At 40.7% G+C, this 24,386-nt stretch overlaps 1 protein-coding gene and 2 long non-coding RNA genes across 4 annotated transcripts in view; 1 reads left to right on the top strand and 2 right to left on the bottom strand.

Moving 5' to 3' along the window:
• Positions 1–18,954, top strand: part of LOC125003711 (selection and upkeep of intraepithelial T-cells protein 2-like) — a 148,949-nt gene extending 129,995 nt beyond the window's left edge. Inside the window, exons 2-5 of one of the 2 annotated variants that reach the window (XM_047577824.1) lie at positions 10,198–10,545; positions 18,158–18,247; positions 18,369–18,473; positions 18,760–18,954. In XM_047577824.1, the coding sequence (XP_047433780.1) occupies positions 10,198–10,545; positions 18,158–18,247; positions 18,369–18,473; positions 18,760–18,899 (683 nt within the window). In that variant the 3' untranslated portion in view covers positions 18,900–18,954. Of the gene's footprint in view, positions 1–10,197; positions 10,546–10,943; positions 11,271–18,157; positions 18,248–18,368; positions 18,474–18,759 lie in introns of those variants that run through there. The other variant, XM_047577826.1, reaches the window with a different exon arrangement.
• Positions 1,417–2,135, bottom strand: LOC125003740. Its single transcript, XR_007112267.1, has 3 exons — positions 2,047–2,135; positions 1,895–1,952; positions 1,417–1,677 (listed from the first exon to the last, which is right to left on the bottom strand). It is a non-coding gene; the product is annotated as an uncharacterized LOC125003740 (long non-coding RNA).
• LOC125003744 lies at positions 18,316–22,319 on the bottom strand. The gene is made up of 3 exons (XR_007112270.1): positions 22,230–22,319; positions 19,154–19,193; positions 18,316–18,451 (listed from the first exon to the last, which is right to left on the bottom strand). It is a non-coding gene; the product is annotated as an uncharacterized LOC125003744 (long non-coding RNA).
• Positions 22,320–24,386: the final 2,067 nt, after the last annotated feature.

The raw sequence follows: 24,386 nt of genomic DNA, 5'->3' as shown, positions 1-24,386 counted from the left end.
ATACGAGAGTTGGAGTTATGACTTTTCTCTTCTGTTCTGGCTTTTCACTGTTATATTTCCCTGTGTTCAGGTCTGCTATCGCAAGTGATGGTGGAAAATCTAGTATGTAGCTTTTGGGAAGTCTTCATGTCCAGGCTCATATAAATACAACGATGTAGTGTAGATGAAACAGTAACGTGCATGGCAAATAAAATCCTAATAACGATTCATAAACCAATAAAGTGATATGTGTTGAATATAACCTCTCGTGTACACGTCATTTTATTAGACCACCTAGATGTCCTACTCTTTACCACGGTATCACTGAAGCCTTGGGTAATGAACCATTTTTTGAAGCTTCAAACAAAACCTCAATCATCCATCCCTACATAAAAGTTCAAACAGGCCGCTGTATGGTGGATCAATGACCTGCTGCTAACTAGGACACAGCTTTAAGGATAGATAAGAGCTCGTAATAGAATGATATGGGGCGTGATTATAATTACTTAATGCACAGAGTGGAAAGTTGTATCATGATAATGAGAAATTGTGAAGAAAGACAACATCAGAACAAAACATTATGTTCATTAAGGAATCTTTATTATCATAAAACTTTATTTACAGCTGAAATCCACAACTTCTTGCATATTGTCGCCCTCTGCTGCAGTGAGAGGGAACTGCAACGATGTCGACACCACAGGTTTGAGTTTGAGCTTTCTGTTCAACATGTGTATTTTGAAAAATTTATCTTTCTCTCTCTCTGAATTACTCAGAACCTAAATAAATAATATACACAGACCAGGCATAACATCATGACCCTTATAGGTGAATTAAATAACACTGATCATCTCTCTTGATCATGGCACCTGTTAGTGGGAGGGTGAACATTTTGTCCTCAAAGTTAGAAGCAGAACAAAAGGGCAAATATGAGGATTTCAGTGAGTTTAACGAGGGACAAATTGTGATGGCTAGACAATTGGTTTGAGTTTGCTGTGATGACATGGCCTCCAAATTCCCAGGTGAGTATCTGTGGGTTGTGCTGAACAAACTAGTCTGATCTATGGATTCTCCACCATGCAACACAAGGCAGCTCTTAAATGATCGGCTGCTAACATCTTTGTGCCAGATACCACAGCACACTTCAGGGATCTAGTGGAGTCCACGCCTCAATGAGTCAGGGATGAGGACCAACACAATATAAGGAAGGTGGTCATAATGTTATGCCTTATTTATTAATCCGTTACTCAAACCACAAATTCAACAAAAGGTGAAAACTAAGAGAGAAACAGTGTAAAACTAACTGAAATATAAAGAGAAAAACAATTTCAGGAGAAAAAATAAATATAAAGAAAATCAAACTGCACAACAAAAGGTACCAGAACACAATATTATGTCATGTAAATTGTGACATGTCAGATCTGGAGTCACTCGTCATCTCATTGTCTAGTATCTAGTATCTAGTATCTCATCCTTAGGGTAGCAGAGGTCTATCTGAGGACTAACAAAGAGAGACAAACAAACATTTATGCAGACACAGGGAGAACAGTGAACTCCACACAGAAAGAGCCGAACCTGGACTCAAACCTGGACCCAGACCTTCTCGCGTGGAGGCATCAGTGCTAACCACCACACCTATGTGCCATCTTAGAATAACTTCTACTTTGAAATAGAAGAGTCATGTCTGAGGTTTTGTTGCATCTGTAAAAAGAAGATATTTCTCAGTACTCTCACTCTTCACTTGTTTTAACCATGTGCTGTATTTATTTATTTTTATTATCAGGACTTAACATTAAATATTCAAAGATGTTTACACTGATGAAATTACTTCCTGGATTTGTTCTGTGGTACAGTTCATATTTACAGTTCAGTATGTGGTGAATAATCAGTTCTGTTCACATGCTCTGATCTCTCTCACCTCTATAGCCTCCACAGGTTCATTTGGTTCAGTCTCACAGCTGAAGAGTTTCTTCTTCCTGGATGGAATCCAAGAAATAAGACGACGGATGAATACAAATTTAAAAGTAAAGGACTGAATTGTAAAATAACAAAAAAAAGAAACAGACTTACCTCATACACAGAATCAAAAGAAGCAGAGAAATCAGCACCAGCACCACCAAAGTTAATCTGATGACATTTAGTATTACTGGTAATTTTCCTACAAATGGACAAATACTGATATGAGGTCTTTGTGTCTCAGTAATAGAGTTGGTTGTTTAGATCGATCGAAGGAAAACAGATCAGTCTGAAAAAAATCCTGACAGGAGATGTTATTGTTTTAGAATTACTCGTGGTTTTCTCTGTAGTGACTTGTTGATAATCTCTGATGCAGTAAACTGATTTTTTAATCTTTATTTACCTGTGACACCAACCAGGTGTAAGGTGGAGTTATGACGTCCTCTTCTGTTCTGGGCTTCACAGTAGTAACTCCCTCTGTGTTCAGGTCTGAAGTCAGTGATGTTGAAGATCTGTCCTGAAGCTTTTGGTGAGTCGTCATTCTCCTTGTACCAGGTGTAGTTAGCTGCTGGGTTAGCATCACTGCTACAGGTCAGAGTCACTGAACTACCCTCCACTATCTCACCAGATGGACTCACTGATACAGAGGGAAGCTTTGGAGGATCTGGAGGAGAATATAGAGAGAAACTACTCAGTCATTTTTAACTGTACTGAAAGATCACAGTCTGAACTCCAACTGTATCATCTTTAACTTTTAAATCAAGCTGACAACAGATCTGCTGATGTTTACTTACACTGGACGTCTATGAATACAGACACAGTCTGTTGATCCTCAGACTTGCAGTAGTAGATCCCTCTGTCCTCAGAGCTGATGGAGGTGAAATGATAAATACCTCCTGGTCCCAGAGGAAGTGGTTGGTTACCTTTGTACCAGGTGTAGTTAGCTGCTGGGTTAGCATCATTCCTACAGGTCACAGTCACTGAACTACCCTCCACTATCTCACCAGAGGGACTCACTGATACAGAGGGAAGCTTTGAAGGATCTGGAAATAGATGGAGATTATTATGTTGTTGTAACGTGAAGTTTCTGAAGGTTTTTCTGTCAGTTAAAGTGGAACTGAAACACTTTAAAGCAAACCTGATGTTAATCTTGAGAGTTACATCGCGCAGTTTGTGCAAGTTTACTTCATTTCTAGAAATATGTCAAGATCAGTGTCTCTCTGAAGTAAAACACCCAAATAACTGTTCAGTATGATACAGTGTCTAGTAGAGGTATGACAGCCAGAGTGAAGTAAACTCACAGACTGAAGGAGAGCGGTAATCCTCATGTCCACTGAAAGCACAGGAGACAGTGTCTTCAAGAGAAAAGTTGTCTGTCAAAGTAGAAGTTTGCTGTGTCCTGATTCTCTGTTGGTTCTTGAACCAGACGTAAAGACGACCAGCTGGACTGCAGCTGCTGAGACACTTGAGCTCTGCCTCAGTTTGAGACTGATGGACTGATATTATTCTGGTCACCTGCACCTGCAGAGCTGCACATGACAACACAACAGTAATGTCACATCTATTTAAATACTCAATGCACAGATACATCCACCTACACAGTTAGAGTTCATCAGTACCTGTGACAGTCAGAGTTGTTCCAGGTAAAACACTTCTCCATTCAAACCATGGTGTCTTGAATTTGAAGCGATACTCAGATGAATCACTCTCTCTCAGGTTAGTGATTCTCAGAGTGGATCTTCCTGTCTCTGGTTTAAGGACCTGAACACGACCTGAATACTGGGAGTCTTTTCTCAGGTCCTCAGGCTGTGAGGGAATCATCCACTGACGACTACGATCAGGACTGAACCAGAACTTTGACTCAACAGAATCATGATGACTGTATGTGGAGGAAATGTCCACTGATGAACCTTTGATGGCACAGATGCTAATGTCAGTGTAAGTCACTTTGTAGCAGGTTTGATCAAGGACACCTGAAAGAAGAAGAAGAAGAAATGATTTGAATAGCATTTAAACCTAACCCTGCAGAGATCAAAGAAGAGAAGAGGAAGAGGAAGTGTGGTTTTCTGAAACATAGACACTGATGGTTGGTTCAGAGATGACACTGAGTTAGTGGAAGACTGAAGTAAACTCACATTGTGGAGGAGAGGGAAACTTCTCAGATCCTTTAACAGCACAGGAAACACTGTCTCCATAATCAAAGTTTTCTTTAATTGAATAAGTGTCTTTGTTCATGTTCACTCCATTCTTGTACCAGACGTAGGAACGAGCAGATAGACGACACCTGCTCTGACACTTCACCTCTGCCCAGCGAGGATAAAATTGTCGATATATTTTCTTGGCCTCTACATGGAGAACTGAAGTGAACAGAGAAATGTCATTTTAACTGTTGTCACCCATTAAATAAACACATTCATCAATAGTTCAGTAACAGTAATGACATGTTTCACATCTGACATATGTGGAGGATAAATTCTTACCTGAGACAGTCAGAGTGACTCCAGGTGAACCAGTATATTTCCTCCTGGTTGGTTTGTTGTGAATCTGAACTTGTACTCAGCTGAGTCTCTCTCTCTAAGGTCTGAGATTCTCAGAGTGCACTTGTTCTCATCACAGTGATACTGAACACGACCTGAAAACTCTGCGTCTGTCATCAGATCCACAGGTTCACCACCTTCCATTTTAGTAAACCATACAGCTTTTTCAACCACAGTGACGTTGTCATTTATTCTGGATGGGTATGTGTAGCTGCAGCTTATTTCCACTGTTGATCCTTCTACAGTACAGATCTGAGTAGAAGAGTAAGTCACTCCATGATCAGTCTGACCAAGAACCACTGGAACACAGAGAACATCAGAGGCCACAATTAACTGTTGTGCTTTAAAAAGATGATTTCTACAGTTAATGTGTACGTGAGCTGAGGCAGGACGTCACACTCTCTGAGGATGCAGTGAAGGAACAGTGATGATGTAACATGAGAGACATGAGACAGATGAACTGAAGAGGACAAACGGAAGAGGACAAGTTCAGAGAAAAAGGAAGTGACATAGAAATGAAAGTAGTTTTTGTTTTTTTACTTTGCTGCGTGAAGTGCAGTGTGAACTCCTTTCACACAGTATAACTTGTGTTTCTTTCATGATAAATGATAATTGTAATGATACATTTATAATATATACATGACAGAGACATGTTGAATGACTGAAGGTGATTTGAAGTTATATTAATGACTTCATGATCAATAATAAATATTCTATAAAACATTTTAATCAATGAATTATCTTTACAAAACGACACAGTGACTAAATTCATTGAGATTGTGGAACATTTGATAAATATGAGTTGGTATCTTCACTGCTTGATCAATGACTGAAACGTTTCCACTTTAAATAAGATGAATGATGAATCTTAAAGAATCTCATGTTTAACTCAATAATCAGCTCTGCAGTAACAGAATTAAAACCAATATTTCACAGAGTTTAACAGTCTGGTTTATGTCTGTGTCCATTCTAACAGGAAGTATTTATTCACCACAACAAGCAGCTACAGCTTCAGTGAAATGTGAAAAACAGAAACTCAAAGTACCTGATGAGGAGAGAAGGAAGACGACAAATCCAGCTTCTGCTACTTTAAACCTCATGTTGGTGGCTCCTCTCTCTGCTGTGTCTGCAGGTAAAACACATCAGCTGCTAAATAACATCCACTACGGTTACCTAGTGTCTGAACGGAGCAACATGAATGTGCTCACAAAGAAGGATGTGGTCTGAAGGCAGACTCTGTTATTTGTCCTGTCACTGTGGTCAAGATGTGTCAATGGTTCAACAGTTTCCTTCTTCTAAAAATAATGTGTGTGCGTGAACAGTCGTCTCATTTGTCAATAATCTCCCTGTAATCAAGAGAGCATTTAGCTTTAAGTTTTTAAATAATTCCATGATTATTGTTTTGCATATTAAGTCAAATATGTCAGTAATTAACATACACAGTCATGTTGTGTTGTGACAGTGTGATCTCACTGTTTGTGTTGTTTTCTCTTCTTGTCAAGTTAAACTGAGGACTTTTAATCAGTAAAGACGTGGTTGGTTGTGTTACGATGAACATTTCATGTGGAACAGTTTATGACAGACTCTATTTTTATGTAGGGATGGATGATCGAGGTTTAGTTTGAAGCTTCAAAAAGTGGTTCATTACTCGAGGTTTCAGTGACACCATGTTCGAGTAGGACATCTAGTGGTCAATAATATGAAGTGCAATCTAGACAGAAGAGAAATTCACATGTGACACTTATTGGTTCATGAATCGTTTGGGATTTGATTCACCATTCAAATTACTGTTTGACTACACTGCATGATTGTGTGTCTTTAAGATGACTCAGCAAAACATGAAATAAACATCATGTCATTTTTCTTATTTGACGTGTCTAATTGTACTTAAAGTCTTAAAGTTATGTAATTTTGGTTCATATTGTTGTGCCAATAGTATTTCTGTCAGAGAGATATTCAAAAATGAGCCATAATGGCCGATTGTTGTCTCTTTGTAATACCACAAGACTCTTTTTTGTAATACAGTGTGAGTGTTTCAGTTTGGCCAGAAGGAGGCAGTGTGGAGCTTTGCTTCATTCATTGGCTCCATATAAAATCTAGAATTGAATTTAAAATCCTCCTCCTTACATACAAGGTCCTGAAAGGCCTAGCTCCATCATATCTGAAAGAACTCATAGAACCATATTCTCCCAACAGATCACTACGATCTCTAAGTGCAGGTCTACTTGTGGTTCCTAGAGTTTCTAAAAGTAGATTGGGAGGTAGAGCCTTCAGCTATCAGGCTCCTCTCCTGTGGAACCAGCTCCCAGTTTGGGTTCTGGAGGCAGACACCGTCTCTAAGTTTAAGGTCAGGCTTCAGACTTTCCTTTTTGACTAAGCTTATAGTTAGTGCTGGACTTAACCATCCCTTAGTTATGCTGCTATAGGCTAGGCTGCAGGGGACGATGCACTGAGGACATGTCCTCTCCTCTCTCTTCTCTGGCTCCTGCCCTCTAATATTTATAATTTATTTTCTATCTCTTATAATTTATTTTCTGTTACTAATCACTGTGTCTCACTCTCTCCCTTCCCCTCCCCTCCCCCTCCATCTTGTTGTGAGGGTCTCTGGTCTGGAGTGCTGAATATCTGACCTGTGGAGTTCTAAGCTACATCTGCTGTCGTGGCCTCATCAACCAGCCCAGTCTTCATGGTCTGGAGTCTGTGTATCAGACCTGTGGAGCTCCATAAACTACATCTGCCCCAGCCTAGTTTGACTCGTGTCTTAATAATGTAAATTTCATCTGACAAATTTGGTCCTAATCCTCAATTTAGAAATCTATAGAAATACAGTGTGGATCTGAGTCATAAATGCAATACTAGCAAAAACAGATTTGAATATTTGCCTTAAATACAAAACCTACCAGTGACATCTAGTGGCGATCTGCATTTATAGCAGAGCAACCTCCAGAGCAGCCTGAGGGCGACGGTGGAAAGGAAAAACTCCCTTTTAACAGGAGGAAACCTTGAGCAGAACCCAGCTCATATGGAAGAACCATCTGCTGAAGACCAGCCGGTTAGAAACAGAGAAGATAGAGAGAAAAGAAGAGCAGGAGAAACGAGATAAACAAACTTCTGTCATAGATACATACATCAAGCTGAAGGAAACATGTAAGATCTAATGATATAACACATAGCTGATGATCTGTGAGACAGTTTGTGAGTATAACAGGAAAAGGAGTGAACAACTGGAGGAGGCCATGAAGACTGGGGCAGGTGTAGTTTATGGAGCTGTTCAGGTCTGATACACAGACTCCAGACCATGAGACTGGGCTGGTTGATGAGGCCACGACAGCAGATGTAGCTTAGAACTCCACAGGTTGATTTTGAATCAATTGGAGGCTTTTTAAAGAGCTACTTGGAGCCAGACAGCAACGAGTTACAATAATCCAGCCTGGAAGACACAAATGCATGAACCAGTTTTTGTGTATGAGAAATTTTTTATTTATTTTTATTTTTTATGAACCAGATCTGCTCAATGGCATGTTTCTTTCGTAGCGATACTAAGCAGAGGGGGAAACACGGAGCATTTTGCGTCTCATTTTAATGAATGAAGTCGCGCCACTTCCGGTGTTTCTTACGAAGAAGCTTCAAACGTCATCGGTCATGTGATCACAGAGACGCGATTCAAGCCTTGTCTGTATGCGATACAAACTTCAACTCAGTGTTTCGAAGCACTTTGCTTTAATAGAGTGAAACAGGCTCCAGAGACTCGGTGTGGGACGTCCCGTCTCTAATGTTCAGCCATTGACTGAACATGTGTGACTCAGGGACTAATGTTAGGATCAGCTTTATTCTCGTGCAGTTACGTGTGCAACGCAATGCAACATTTGGTACCAAAGTATAAGCGTAAAACTAACCCAGTAATAATAGGGAAGTGTTAACAGTATGTGAAGATGTATTGCCAGTATATAGTTGCTATGTGCAGCGTGGACACTCGGTAACTTTTTATACCCGCACACATTCATATACAAGGATACAATAACCCAACAGTGGGCACTTATCTTAATAAATGTAAATATATTTAGTAGAACATAACGACAGCAAACGACACGTTTACATATTCAGAGTGATCTTGTTGAATATTCAGCTGTAGAGACGCGCAGATGGGGATGGAGTCCTGCCATTTTTGTATATTGAGGATGAAATGGTTTGAATATAAGACTTGAAAAATCGATGTTTGTTTTGTGGATATTTCTTTTAGCAAATCAAATTAATAATAAAACATTCTTTTCTTATGGAGAGTCGAACGAATATCAGTACCGAGGAGCTTTTAACAAAGTTCAACTCTACCTGTGCTCTTCTTTTACACTCTGTTGCCCCCCTTAAGACTAGAAAATCTAAAATTAAAACTCAGCCCTGGCTTAATGCTGACACCCGCCCACTGAGGAGGTCATGTAGGAAAGCTGAAAGAAAGATGGAAAAGCGACAGGTTACAAGTCTCATACAACATCATGAGGTGTTGTCTTAACAATTACCAGGAAGCTGTTAAGGCAGCGAGGGCGACATGTTTCCACACAATTCACGGGTAGTGGGAGTGGTTGAAGACACATCTCTTGATTGACAGGTGAGCGGACGAAGTGAATCACGTCCACAGACTTTAGTCCCGCCTGTTGGTAACTCCAGGACACATCTTCTCCTGCTGACAAGACAACACTTTCTCAGTTGTGTGTACAGATGTAAGGTTGTATCACGTTTTATTAGTTGACATTTTTTTTAACAATGGCGAGTAACAACATTGTTCGCTTTCGTGACTGTTGCATCGTTGATCGGTGAGTTTATATGTTTATATGAAATGACTCCTCAGTGTCATTATTACTTAGACACGCTCATTCCTATCATTATTAATTACTATCATTGTTGATAATTATTACTATGAATGGTGATTATTATTATTGTTGTGCTTTATATGCGTGGTGGGTACGATTTCACGCTACTTTAACTTTTCTTAGTGAAGTTTAAACGTTATAAATAGTAAATACTTAGCATTTTAAAATTAGCTTTTAGCTGAGAGTGGTTTTCATAGTTAGGTGTTTGTGTTGTATGGGCCGAGGGCTGGAATAATGTGTATATCCTATTACTTTGACAGGCTCATTATTATCATTATCATTAATTATTATTACTATGAATAGTAATTATTATAACGGCTGTGCTTTATATGCGTGGTGAGTAGGATTTCACGCTACTTTAAATTTCTTACGTTTACTTTCTTTACGTGTTTATTCGTCATATATCGTTGTAAATGCTGTGATGAGGAGGGAATTGTAGCTCACTCGGCGCTGTTTGCCTGATTTCCTGCGAGCCGCCGGTGCTCTAACACTCGTGTCATGCAGACAGTCCGTGCTTCCTGTTTGCAGAGGGGAGCATCTTGCGCAGAGATCTCTCTCTCTCCCTCATTCTTTCTCTTTCTCTTCAACAAAGTTTCCCCTAGTGGTGCAGTTTTCTTGACACTATTACAGTTGTAACAGTTCTTAGTGGGTGCAGTGCGTGTAAGTGAACATTGTGGTTTATAGGTTTGTGTGCGTTTTGAAAACGATGCACTGAGTCCCTTAACAGTGTGTGTGTGTGTGTGTGTGTGTGTGTGTGTGTTCTTGATGCAGCTTCGTGACAGAGGAAGGTTTTACACCATCCTCATCCTCAGGTTGACATGAACTGATCAAACTGTATTTTTTTTTCTGGTTTGTTTCCCCAGAAAAACGTCCCATCATCAACCAGACTCAGCTGATTAAAGTACCAGAAGGATCTAATTTGACTCTACAGTGTCAAACTGATCCAGAGATCAACCTAACAAACTACACCTTGGACTGGAGGAGAGTGGACATCCCAAATGTCTCAGATCGCTTTGTCTACTCCCGTCGACGTGGGACAGATCATCCTGAGAAACAGATGCAGCGATACAAGAACAGAGCAGAGCTGATTGAAGAGGACCTGACCAGAGGATGGATGACTCTACTGATCCCCACAGTCCAGCAGTCTGACTCAGGACACTTCAGATGCTTCATCTCAAACCTGAGCGTCAGCTTTGTTTTCAACATTGTTGGTAAGTTTACTGAACTCACAACGTTGTGTTGTTGGTGCCACACACCACAGGACCCCCTCAGAAGACCCATGTCCTTCTCTGATGAGACACCACAAGGGACAACTACACAGTATTAGAAAGGTGGTCATAATGATGTGGCTGATCTGTGTGGGTGGATAAAACTGCAAGTTGATAATAAAGTTTGTATTTTATCTGTAACTGTGACAGTGACAAAGAGAGAGGATGTCGCCATGACGACGTCTCCAGGATACAGAGTCGTGAACCCCACTGTGTCTGGTAGGTCTTTATTTATTTCACTATAGTTTGGAATAAAGTTATTATTCTAAACTATGTTGTGTTGTTAAATTAAATCCCATTTGAGTTTATTCCTCTAAATTCAAGAGTTTAATATCTTTCAGGTCCTGTAGAGAAGAGAAACCACTGGATCATTCTTGGTGTCTGTATTTGTTTCCTCCTTGTTCTTGGTTTCATCATTGGAGTCCTGGTGAAGAACAGAGAGATTAGTGAGTTACAGACTTTTACATTTTAACTGGACATTGTGATGAACATGTGCTTTATTTTATATCTAATAGTCAGACTTGACTGTGTTTAGCAGCTAAAGCTACTTGAGGCTTTACATTTGAAGTTCAGGGGCCACATTCAGAACAAGTTGATCTCAAGGGGCTCAGATCAATAAGAGAAAAATAACACCAACAACCACAGACTCTTCCTACAATAAAAGGTAGATGAACGGAGAACTGGAGAGAATCAGTTCATTCACCTGGAAACTGGTCTCCATCTTCTTACAGGGATTTGCAGGAAGCGCAAATGAAGAAATGGGAATAAGAAGATGAAGGAGACGAAGACGAGGACGAGGACGAGGACGTCACCACAGTGAACGTGGTCATGAACCTCCAGCAGGGTCGGCTGTGATTCTGGAGGACTCTACCTTCAGTCATTTAACTCTCATCTTGAGGACGAACTGCTGCAGTATTTTATTATTTCAAGTTGTTGTGTCTGCCTGGGTTTTCTCCAGGTACTCTGTTTTCCTCCCACCTCCAAAGACATGCTCATTAGGCTGATTGGTGATCATGAATGGACCCTATGTGTGAGTGTGAGTGGTTGTTTGTCTCTGTATTAGCCCTGAGATAGACTGGAGACCTGTCCAGGGTGAACCCCACCTCTCACCTGATGCCAGCTGGGACAGACTCCAGAAACCCCTGTGACCCTAGTGAGGACAAGAGGTAGCAGACGATGAGATGAGATGTCTCTGTTCACCATGATATTTCTTTAACCTGCCTCGCCATTATTTAAGTGTTTTGTACTTTTATTAGTATTATTGGTTGTAATAGATTTCACAGTCGGACACTTGAACATCAGTCAGGAAGATGAAAACCCTGCTACAGGATATATATATGATAGGGTTAGTGATTCATTCGCTGTGTTTTTTGTTTGTTTGTTTGTGTTGTTGTTGTTGTTGTTGTTGTTGTCGTGTCTTGCTCTTTTGAGCCCAGTTGTCAAACATGCGGCCCTTGAGGCAGTGGCGTTGTTCTGAAGACTGTATGACAGGGCAGGTGATGAGCACAGACCGACCACTAGAGGCGCTGCTGCGCCCGGTCAAGCAGCGCACTGCTGGTTTTCTGAGAGAAGTGGAGACAGTCGAGAGCAGTGTTATTTTTACATAGTGGACAAAGTTGTTGCTCTGAATCAGATGGTTGTTATTAGATGTGCGTCCAGAGAAGTGTGAGTTGAGATATGTTTGACAACCAGATGCTTGTTATTGTTGTGCTGCTACACGTTACCTGTTAGATTCAGGTTTATATCTGGTGCTAATGAGTGTGTCTCGTCTCCGTAATAATTACGGGTGCTAATTATCAACAGTAATGATGCGAACGGTCATTTATTTTATATCATTCCGTCTCTTTTCTTTCTCACTTATCTTTACGTGATATACACATAATTCTGGTGATTATGTGTGTTAGATTTAATCTGTCTGAGGAAGTTAATAAGATGCTAAGGGTGATTATTATTATCATTATTATTACTGTGTATTTTGTTATTAATGGGTATTATTATTTCTGCTTATTTCAGAACCACACATATAAACACACATGAACAGCCATATTTGTAAAGGGTGACTTTCAGTTGAATTAAAGCACCATAAACTGATCAACTGTCTCCTCCTTGTCTTGGGGGGACCTTGTGGACTGAGTTTTGACCGACGCACATTTCGCAATTGCGAAGCAGAGAAGCCAGTCAGATATTTTTCTATGAGACTCTACATTACAGGCGGAGCTACGCCCACTGGCCACGCAGGACTGCGCCATAATTTGACAAAGTGCGGTGCAGAACATTAGCTCCTATCATTTCCTGTTGCTGGTTGTCTCCGATTCGGGCACAAGATCCTCTTCTACTTGTTCGATCTGAGCCTCGTCCCCCGCCTCACTTCCACTGCCACTTGCAGCCATCACACGTAGCAAACTTTCTTAGCATGTTGTGTTTTTAGCACGTTGTCACTCATGCGACCGGACTTTTCTTTTCTTCTTTATTTATTTTCTGTGGCGAATCTTCCTTAGCTGCTCACGACCACTTCTGACACCATGTGTTGTCTTGTTTTTATCTTGTAATAAGCAGACGGGGCCCTGATAGCTGCTCTTGTTCAACTTGACTTAACATCTCTCATGAATCATAACAGTCCGGAGCTTCCCTTTGCCACACTTTGCTCCAGTTCATCTGAAACCAGCTCCGTGGGGTTAAAGTCTGGAGACTGGGCCACGGTCCACTCCATGTTGTTTTTATCCTGAGGTAGTTCTGGTTTAGGTCTGGACTAAAGCTTTGGCTCATTATCTGTGTAACTATAACTATAAACTAAAGCTCTGGACCTGTGGTGTACGCATGCAGACAAAATCCTTGGTTCAGTTCCATGTAAGAAAAAGAAAAACCCACGATGGTCACAGAAATAACTAGAAACTGACTAAAGTTATGATGCATCCATCTGTTTTAGTGCCAAGAAAAACTAGTAAATTAGGAGAATAATGACATTTAATCAACTATTCTTTAAAAATAAATGGGTTTCTTAACATCAGGGTGAATCCTCATCTTCTTATAAAGTGCGTGTGTTGTGTTCAGTCTGGTTTCTGGTTCAGGGCAGCTCCCAGGTACCTAAAAGAGTCCACGGCCTCAGTGTGTTTGTGCCCACACACATGAAATAAACTGCTTTTTATTGTCATTGTAGGAGAAAATGACCAGATAACTTAAAAACGATTTAAGTACTTGGATCCTCAGCATTAAGACATTTACAAAATACTCCCATAGATTCTTAGTTTGACTCGTGCACATGAAACTTGATTAGAAATCTAGACGTTTGTAGTAATTATGTCACGTTCTCAATAAACGTATCGTTCCTGTAAAATACAGATGAAAAATACAGAAATACAATGTTTATTATAGGTTTTAATTATGGATTTATTGTGTAAATATGTTTTGACCTACATTTAAACAAAGTGTTTAACAGACAACTTTGCTTTGATCCTCGATGCTTCACTGCCACCTTGTGGTTGTAGTTTATCAGTGCAGCGTAGTCCTGTTGCTCCTGAGTCTAAACGACTTTATCTTTGTTTTCAATTTAACTACCAGCGATGGGAATAACAGCGTTAAAATAAACGGCGGTACTTTTTCAGTAACGGGGTAATCTAACTAATTACTGTTTCCATCTCTATAACGCCGTTTCCGTTATTGAAAATTACATGGGGCGCGTTACTTGGTTCTCAGCCACGGGAACCACGAAGATTTTTTCTTTCTTTTTTTTTTTTTTTGGCGAGGAGAGGAGAGGGAGGGGCGACACAACCGCATAGGTCAGGGGTGTCCAAACTTTTTGCAAAGAGGGCCAGATTTGATAAAGTGAAGATGCCCGGGGGCCAGTAGTTTGTACGGACATTTTTTAACTACAAAAGTTTTATGCAAATACACACTGTTTAAAAAACAATTTTCATTGTCACAATTATCTTTATTTTTCAAATGACAAAATAACCAAATATAAGCCACTCAGGCAGATGTGAACAACTCTAAAAACACAAATTCTGCCTTTCATTCATATCTGGAGAGTCAGATAACATTGAACAAATGTTGAATAAATGAAGCATCGTCTCATCATTGCATATAGTGAGTGTGCTGCACGAGTTCATGAACCTTAATGTGCACATACACCCGAATGAAAACACACTCAGCCTCTCATCTCTCTCTCTTTTTTTACTGAAGACATAAAGTTAAGAGTTTTACCTGGTGTGAAACGAGCTCCTCTGTCCTCTCCTCATGTCCAGAGTCTCCATTTACCTCCTTTGGTCTTTATCTGTCTGACCTCGTTTTAGATCAACTCGAGCTAAAGTAGAGAAGGAGGGGAGGGTTCACGTGTTTCAACAGACCGCTCATTGGACCATATTGACCAGATTGGGTGAGGGCCAACGCGGGAGTTTACACGTAATATGTGCCGCGTAAGTTCAGTGGGCGGGACAGAAAACTGAATCACACGTGTTCAACCAATGATAATATCAATAAATAATAATAATAATAACATTTATAATAATAATAATAATTATAATAACAACAACAACAACAATAATAATAATAATAATAAAATTTCTGGTTTGGCCTTTCATGCTTTGGAGGTCCAACAGCTCCTCTGTTATGTTCATGTTGTTGTCAACTCCTCTTAACAAAAATCAGTAGCTGTGCAGTGTCAGATGCATCTGTGCTTTCATCGCAGGCTAATGAGAAATAATCAAAAGCCTCTCCCCTGTCCCCCAGTTGTCTCTGAATATCCGACGATATGTCCTCAACTCTCCGTGCCACAGTGTTACGTGCCAGGCAAACATTCGCAAATTCTTGCTTCTTCTCAGGGCAAATGTTCTCCACCATTTTCATAACACAGTCTTTGATAAATGTACCTTCAGTAAAAGGTTGCCATGTTTAGCTATTAAAACATGGCCACTTCGTAGCTTGCTTTGGTGATATTTTCTTTTGACTCACAGGCCCGCGTGAAGAACCGCTGTTGTGATGCCAGTGCAGCTTGGAGCTGCTTCACTTTTTCAGCACGGTCACCCCCTGTTAGTTTGTCGTATGTGTTAGCATGTTTAGTCTGGTAGTGTCTCTTTACGTTGAAATCCTTGAACAAGGCAAACGTCTCTTTACAAATTAGACGAACACAATTGCCTTGATTTTCAGGGAAGAAGTATTGTAATTCCCATCTCTCTTGAAAGCGGCGGCCCTCACTGTCAACTTCCCTCGTTTTCTTTGCAGTGGCCATGGCAGAAATGAGCGGAGAGGGGTTCGCGGCACGGATGCAGAGACTGATAGTATTAAAGTTGTTCGTCTTTCCTCCACAGTACTCCCCCAGTATGAGGGCCACCTATCTGTCCATGACCGACGAACAGAGCAGACACATTGGAAACGACTTCCGAGCATAGACTTCTTTATTCGCCTGGAGGAGGAGGCGGAAGGGGATAACGGCGCCACCCGCCCTCGAGAGGACAGGGGGCGGTTTCCAAGCGTCGCAGTGGACGGTGCGCTACATCTCGTTAGTTCAGGACCACAGCCGGCGCAGACCAATGAAACCATATCCACTTTTGTCCTCTCCGTGTTTTAAAATGACATTTCTGTCCGAACCACGCTAAATTTAACTTGCTCCAAATCTGTCGGGTTCCTTTCTCACTCGACGTTGAACTTTGAAACGGATTGAACCCATTTAGCTTTTGAAATGGAAATGCGTGTTACTTTTAACATTCAGGTCTCCAAAGAGGAAAATGTGAACACTTTATGATTGATTTATTTATTCTGTTTGACAGTGCAGGCGGGCCATAAATCCATAAATAAAACATTTATGGCCCCCGGGCCGGACTTGGAAATACCTGGCTGAGGGCCAACGCGTGAGTTTACACGTAATATGTGGCGCGTAAATTCAGTGGGCGGAACAGAAAACTCTATGGACTTTCACGATAAGCCAATCACAGACAGTGTTCAGTTTATACACAAATCACACACAACTAGCAGAGGGAAGCGGCAGCAATGCTGAATGTCTGAATGTGTAGAGAGAAAACAGATTTTTTTTTATTTTTAATTTTTATTTTTTTTTTTTTTTTTACATTTTTTTAGGAATGAAATACAATTTATTTGGAAGCAGTTTGTGTTGTGTGACCTTGGATCCCCCGCCTCTTCTGACACTCACAGGCTGTTTGACTCTACGCACAAAGTTACGCCACTCCACTAACTTGACACGGAAACGCCCACAGCTCCGACTCACTGTCCTCTATAAAAACCACGCTGCATTAAAAACCAAAACACACACGACAGAGGGACAGGCGCTGCAACATGGTTGTCAAGACTTAATTAGTTTTATTATTATTATTATTATTATTATTATTATTAGTTGACATTATTTTAACAATGACAGTAACAACATTGTTCGCTTTCGTGACTGTTGCATCGTTGATCGGTGAGTTTATATGTTTATGTGAAATAACTCCTCAGTGTCATTATTACTTAGACACGCTCATTACTATCATTATTAATTATTATCATTGTTAATAATTATTACTATGAATAGTGATTATGATTATTGCTGTGCTTTATATGCGTGGTGGGTACGATTTCACGCTACTTTAACTTTTCTCAGTGAACTTCAAATGTTATAAATAGTAAATACTTAGCATTTTAAAATTAGCTTTTTAGCTGAGAGTGGTTTTCATAGTTAGTAGTTTGTGTTGTATGGACCGAGGGCTGGAATAATGTGTATATCCTATTACTTAGACAGGCTCATTATTAATTATTAACAATGAATAGTGATTATTATTATTATTGCTGTGCTTTATATGCGTGGTGAGTAGGATTTCACGCTACTTTAAATTTCTTAGTGAACTTTTTACGTGTTTATTCGTGATATATCGTTGTAAATGTTGTGATGAGGGTTTATGTCTGACACATTTCGTCACAACGCCGACGGAACTCTCTCTCCTCATTCTCTCTCTTTCTCTTCAAGAAAGTGCCCCCCAGTGGTGAGCTGAACAAGTGTATTTTTTTCTGGTTTGTTTCCCCAGAAAAACGTCCCATCATCAACCAGACTCAGCAGATTAAAGTACCAGAAGGATCTAATTTGACTCTACAGTGTCAAACTGATCCAGAGATCAACCTAACAAACTACACCGTGGACTGGAGGAGAGTGGACATCCCACATGTCTCAGACCTCTTTGTCTACTCCCGTCGACGTGGGACAGATCATCCTGTGGAACAGATGCAGCGATACAAGAACAGAGCAGAGCTGATTAAAGAGGACCTGACCAGAGGACGGATGACTCTATGATCCCCACAGTCCAGCAGTCTGACACAGGACACTTCAGATGCTTCATCCCAAAGCTGAGCGTCGGCTTTGTTTTCAACATTAACGGTAAGTTTACTGAACTCACAACGTTGTGTTGTTGGTGCCACACACCACAGGACCCCTCAGAAGACCCATGTCCTTCTCTGATGAGACACCAAGGGGACAACTACACAGTATTAGAAAGGTGGTCATAACAATGTGGCTGATCTGTGTAGGTGGATAAAACTGCAAGTTAATAATAAAGTTTGTGTTTTTCTGTAACAGTGACGAAGGATCAAGAGACGACGACAAAGAGAGAGGATGTCGCCATGACGACGCCTCCAGGATACAGAGTCATGAACCCCACTGTGTCTGGTAGGTCTTTATTTATTTCACTATAGTTTGGAATAAAGTTATTAATCTAAACTATGTTGTGTTGTTAAATTAAATCCCATTTGAGTTTATTCCTCTAATTCAAGAGTTTAATTTCTTTCAGGTCCTGTAGAGAAGAGAAACCACTGGATCATTCTTGGTGTCTGTATTTGTTTCCTCCTTGTTCTTGGTTTCATCGTTGGAGTCCTGGTGAAGAACAGAGGGATCAGTGAGTTACAGACTTTTACATTTTAACTGGACATTGTGATGAACATGTACTTTATTTTATATCTAATAGTCAGACTTGACTGTGTTTAGCAGCTAAAGCTACTTGAGGCTTTACATTTGAAGTTCAGGGGCCACATTCAGAACAAGTTGATCTCAAGGGGCTCAGATCAATAAGAGAAAAATAACACCAACAACCACAGACTCTTCCTACAATAAAAGGTAGATGAACAGAGAAACTGGAGAGAATCAGTTCATTCATCTGGAAACTGGTCTCCATCTTCTTACAGGGATTTGCAGATGGAGAATAGATGAAGAAATGGGAATGCTGAGGAAAGAAGATGAAGGAGACGAAGACGAGGACAGAGACAAAGACGAGGACATCACCACAGTGAACGTGGTCATGAACCTCCAGCAGGGTCGGCTGTGATTCTGGAGGACTCTACCTTCAGTCATTTAACTCTCATCTTGAGGACGAACTGCTGCAGTATTTATTATTTCAAGTTGTTGTGTCTGCCTGGGTTTTCTCCAGGTCCTCTGTTTTCCTCCCACCTCCAAAGAAATGCTCGTTAGGCTGATTGGTGATCATGAATGGACCCTATGTGTGAGTGTGAGTGGTTGTTTGTCTCTGTATTAGCCCTGAGATAGACTGGAGACCTGTCCAGGGTGAACCCCACCTCTCACCTGATGCCAGCTGGGACAGACTCCAGAAACCCCTGTGACCCTAGTGAGGATAAGAGGTAGCAGAAGATAAGATGAGATGTCTCTGTTCACCATGATATTTCTTTAACCTGCCTCGCCATTATTTAAGTGTTTTGTATTTTTATTAGTATTATTGGTTGTAATAGATTTTACAGTCGGACACTTGAACATCAGTCATTAAGATGAAAACCCTGCTACAGGATATATATATGATAGGGTTAGTGATTCATTCGCTGTGTTTTTTTGATTTTTGTTTTTGTTGTTTTTGTTGTTGTTGTGTCTTATTCTTTTGAGCCCAGTTGTCAAACATGCGGCCCTTGAGGCAGTGGCGTTGTTCTGAAGACTGTATGACAGGGCAGGTGATGAGCACAGACCGACCACTAGAGGCGCTGCTGCGCCCGGTCAAACAGCGCACTGCTGGTTTTCTGAGAGAAGTGGAGACAGTCGAGGGCAGTGTTATTTTGTACATAGTGGACAAAGTTGTTGCTCTGAATCAGATGGTTGTTATTAGATGTGCGTCCAGAGAAGTGTGAGTTGAGATATGTTTGACAACCAGATGCATGTTATTGTTGTGCTGCTACACGTCACCTGTTAGATTCAGGTTTATATCTGGTGCTAATGAGTGTGTCTCGTCTCCGTAATAATTACGGTGCTAATTATCAACAGTAATGATGAACGGTCATTTATTTTATATCATTCCGTCTCTTTTCTTTCTCACTTATCTTTACGTGATATACACATAATTCTGGTGATTATGTGTGTTAGGTTTTTAATCTGTCTGAGGAAGTTAAAAAGATGCTAAGGGTGATTATTATTATCATTATTATTACTGTGTATTTTGTTATTAATGGGTATTATTATTTCTGCTTATTTCAGAACCACACATATAAACACACATGAACAGCCATATTTGTAAAGGGTGACTTTCAGTTGAATTAAAGCACCATAAACTGATCAACTGTCTCCTCCTTGTCTTGGGGGGACCTTGTGGACTGAGTTTTGACCGACGCACATTTCGCGATTGCGAAGCAGAGAAGCCAGTCAGATTTTTTTCTATGAGACTCTACATTACAGGCGGAGCTACGCCCACTGGCCACGCAGGACTGCGCCATAATTTGACAAAGTGCGATGCAGAACATTAGCTCCTATCATTTCCTGTTGCTGGTTGTCTCCGATTCGGGCACAAGATCCTCTTCTACTTGTTGGATCTGAGCCTCGTCCCCCGCCTCACTTCCACTGCCACTTGCAGCGATCACACGTAGCAAACTTTCTTAGCATGTTGTGTTTTTAGCACGTTGTCACTCATGCGACCGGACTTTTCTTTTCTTCTTTATTTATTTTTTGTGTCGAATCTTCCTTAGCTGCTCACGACCACTTCTGACACCATGTGTTGTCTTGTTTTTATCTTGTAATAAGCAGACGAGGCGTGATAGCTGCTCTTGTTCAACTTGACTTAACATCTCTCATGAATCATAACAGTCCGGAGCTTCCCTTTGCTACACTTTGCTCCAGTTCATCTGAAACCAGCTCCGTGGGGTTAAAGTCTGGAGACTGGGCCACGGTCCACTCCATGTTGTTTTTATCCTGAGGTAGTTCTGGTTTAGGTCTGGACTAAAGCTTTGGCTCATTATCTGTGTAACTATAACTATAAACTAAAGCTCTGGACCTGTGGTGTACGCATGCAGACAAAATCCTTGGTTCAGTTCCATGTCAGAAAAAGAAAAACCCACGATGGTCCCAGAAATAACTAGAAACTGACTAAAGTTATGATGCATCCATCTGTTTTAGTGCCAAGAAAAACTAGTAAATTAGGAGGATAATGACATTTAATCAACTATTCTTTAAAAATAAATGGGTTTCTTAACAGCAGGGTGAATCCTCATCTTCTTATAAAGTGCGTCTGTTGTGTTCAGTCTGGTTTCTGGTTCAGGGCAGCTCCCAGGTACCTAAAAGAGTCCACGGCCTCAGTGTGTTTGTGCCCACACACATGAAATAAACAGCTTTTTATTGTCATTGTAGGAGAAAATGACCAGAGAACTTAAACTATTTAAGAACTTGGATCCTCAGCATTAAGACATTTACAAAATACTCCCCATAGATTCTTAGTTTGACTCGTGCACATGAAACTTGATTAGAAATCTAGACGTTTGTAGTAATTATGTCACGTTCTCAATAAACGTATCGTTCCTGTAAAATACAGATGAAAAATACAGAAATACAATGTTTATTATAGGTTTTATTATGGATTTATTGTGTAAATATGTTTTTGACCTACATTTAAACAAAGTGTTTAACAGAAAACTTTGCTTTGATCCTCGATGCTTCACTGCCACCTTGTGGTTGTAGTTTATCAGTGCAGCGTAGTCCTGTTGCTCCTGAGTCTTAACAGCTTTATCTTTGTTTTCAATGTAACTACCAGCGATGGGAATAACAGCGTTAAAATAAACGGCGGTACTTTTTCAGTAACGGGGTAATCTAACTAATTACTGTTTCCATCTCTATAACGCCGTTTCCGTTATTGAAAATTACATGGGGCGCGTTACTTGGTTCTCAGCCACGGGAACCACGAAGATTTTTTCTTTCTTTTTTTTTTTTTTGGCGAGGAGAGGAGGGAGGGGCGACACAACCGCATAGGTCAGGGGTGTCCAAACTTTTTGCAAAGAGGGCCAGATTTGATAAAGTGAAGATGCCCGGGGGCCAGTAGTTTGTACGGACATTTTTTTAACTACAAAAGTTTTATGCAAATACACACTGTTATAAAACAATTTTCATTGTCACAATTATCTTTATTTTTCAAATGACAAAATAACCAAATATAAGCCACTCAGGCAGATGTGAACAACTCTAAAAACACAAATTCTGCCTTTCATTCATATCTGGAGAGTCAGATAACATTGAACAAATGTTGAATAAATGAAGCATCGTCTCATCATTGCATGTAGTGAGTGTGCTGCACGAGTTCATGAACCTTAATGTGCACATACACCCGAATGAAAACACACTCAGCCTCTCATCTCTCTCTCTTTTTTTACTGAAGATATAAAGTTAAGAGTTTTACCTGGTGTGAAACGAGCTCCTCTGTCCTCTCCTCATGTCCAGAGTCTCCATTTACCTCCTTTGGTCTTTATCTGTCTGACCTCGTTTTAGATCAACTCGAGCTAAAGTAGAGAAGGAGGGGAGGGTTCACGTGTTTCAACAGACCGCTCATTGGACCATATTGACCAGATTGGCTGAGGGCCAACGCGGGAGTTTACACGTAATATGTGCCGCGTAAGTTCAGTGGGCGGGACAGAAAACTGAATCACACGTGTTCAACCAATGATAATATCAATAAACAATAATAATAATAACATTTATAATAATAATTATAATAATAACAACAACAACAATAATAATAATAATAATAAAATTTCTGGTTTGGCCTTTCATGCTTTGGAGGTCCAACAGCTCCTCTGTTATGTTCATGTTGTTGTCAACTCCTCTTAACAAAAATCAGTAGCTGTGCAGTGTCAGATGCATCTGTGCTTTCATCGCAGGCTAATGAGAAATAATCAAAAGCCTCTCCCCTGTCCCCCAGTTGTCTCTGAATATCCGACGATATGTCCTCAACTCTCCGTGCCACAGTGTTACGTGCCAGGCAAACATTCGCAAATTCTTGCTTCTTCTCAGGGCAAATGTTCTCCACCATTTTCATAACACAGTCTTTGATAAATGTACCTTCAGTAAAAGGTTTGCCATGTTTAGCTATTAACATGGCCACTTCGTAGCTTGCTTTGGTGATATTTTCTTTTGACTCACAGGCCCGCGTGAAGAACCGCTGTTGTGATGCCAGTGCAGCTTGGAGCTGCTTCACTTTTTCAGCACGGTCACTCCCTGTTAGTTTGTCGTATGTGTTAGCATGTTTAGTCTGGTAGTGTCTCTTTACGTTGAAATCCTTGAACAAGGCAAACGTCTCTTTACAAATTAGACGAACACAATTGCCTTGATTTTCAGGGAAGAAGTATTGTAATTCCCATCTCTCTTGAAAGCGGCGGCCCTCACTGTCAACTTCCCTCGTTTTCTTTGCAGTGGCCATGGCAGAAATGAGCGGAGAGGGGTTCGCGGCACGGATGCAGAGACTGATAGTATTAAAGTTGTTCGTCTTTCCTCCACAGTACCCCCAGTATGAGGGCCACCTATCTGTCCATGACCGACGAACAGAGCAGACACATTGGAAACGACTTCCGAGCATAGACTTCTTTATTCGCCTGGAGGAGGAGGCGGAAGGGGATAACGGCGCCACCCGCCCTCGAGAGGACAGGGGGCGGTTTCCAAGCGTCGCAGTGGACGGTGCGCTACATCTCGTTAGTTCAGGACCACAGCCGGCGCAGACCAATGAAACCATATCCACTTTTGTCCTCTCCGTGTTTTAAATGACATTTCTGTCCGAACCACGCTAAATTTAACTTGCTCCAAATCTGTCGGGTTCCTTTCTCACTCGACGTTGAACTTTGAAACGGATTGAACCCATTTAGCTTTTGAAATGGAAATGCGTGTTACTTTTAACATTCAGGTCTCCAAAGAGGAAAATGTGAACACTTTATGATTGATTTATTTATTCTGTTTGACAGTGCAGGCGGGCCATAAATCCATAAATAAAACATTTATGGCCCCGGGCCGGACTTTGGAAATGCCTGGCTGAGGGCCAACGCGTGGGTTTACACGTAATATGTGGCGCGTAAATTCAGTGGGCGGAACAGAAAACTCTATGGACTTTCACGATAAGCCAATCACAGACAGTGTTCAGTTTATACACAAATCACACACAACTAGCAGAGGGAAGCGGCAGCAATGCTGAATGTCTGAATGTGTAGAGAGAAAACAGATTTTTTTTTATTTTTAATTTTTTTTTTTTTTTTTTTTTTTTTACATTTTTTTAGGAATAAAATACAATTTATTTGGAAGCAGTTTGTGTTGTGTGACCTTGGATCCCCCGCCTCTTCTGACACTCACAGGCTGTTTGACTCTACGCACAAAGTTACGCCCACTCCACTAACTTGACACGGAAACGCCCACAGCTCCGACTCACTGTCCTCTATAAAAACCACGCTGCATTAAAAACCAAAACACACACGACAGCGGACAGGCGCTGCAACATGGTTGTCAAGACTTAATTAGTTTTATTATTATTATTATTATTATTATTAGTTGACATTATTTTAACAATGACAGTAAC

Source organism: Mugil cephalus, chromosome 2 (genome assembly GCF_022458985.1).
Source record: "Mugil cephalus isolate CIBA_MC_2020 chromosome 2, CIBA_Mcephalus_1.1, whole genome shotgun sequence".
In the NCBI taxonomy this organism is placed as follows: Eukaryota; Metazoa; Chordata; class Actinopteri; order Mugiliformes; family Mugilidae; genus Mugil; species Mugil cephalus.
The sequence above is the reverse complement of the archived record's forward strand: the minus strand, read 5'-3'. Positions and strand labels throughout refer to the sequence as shown.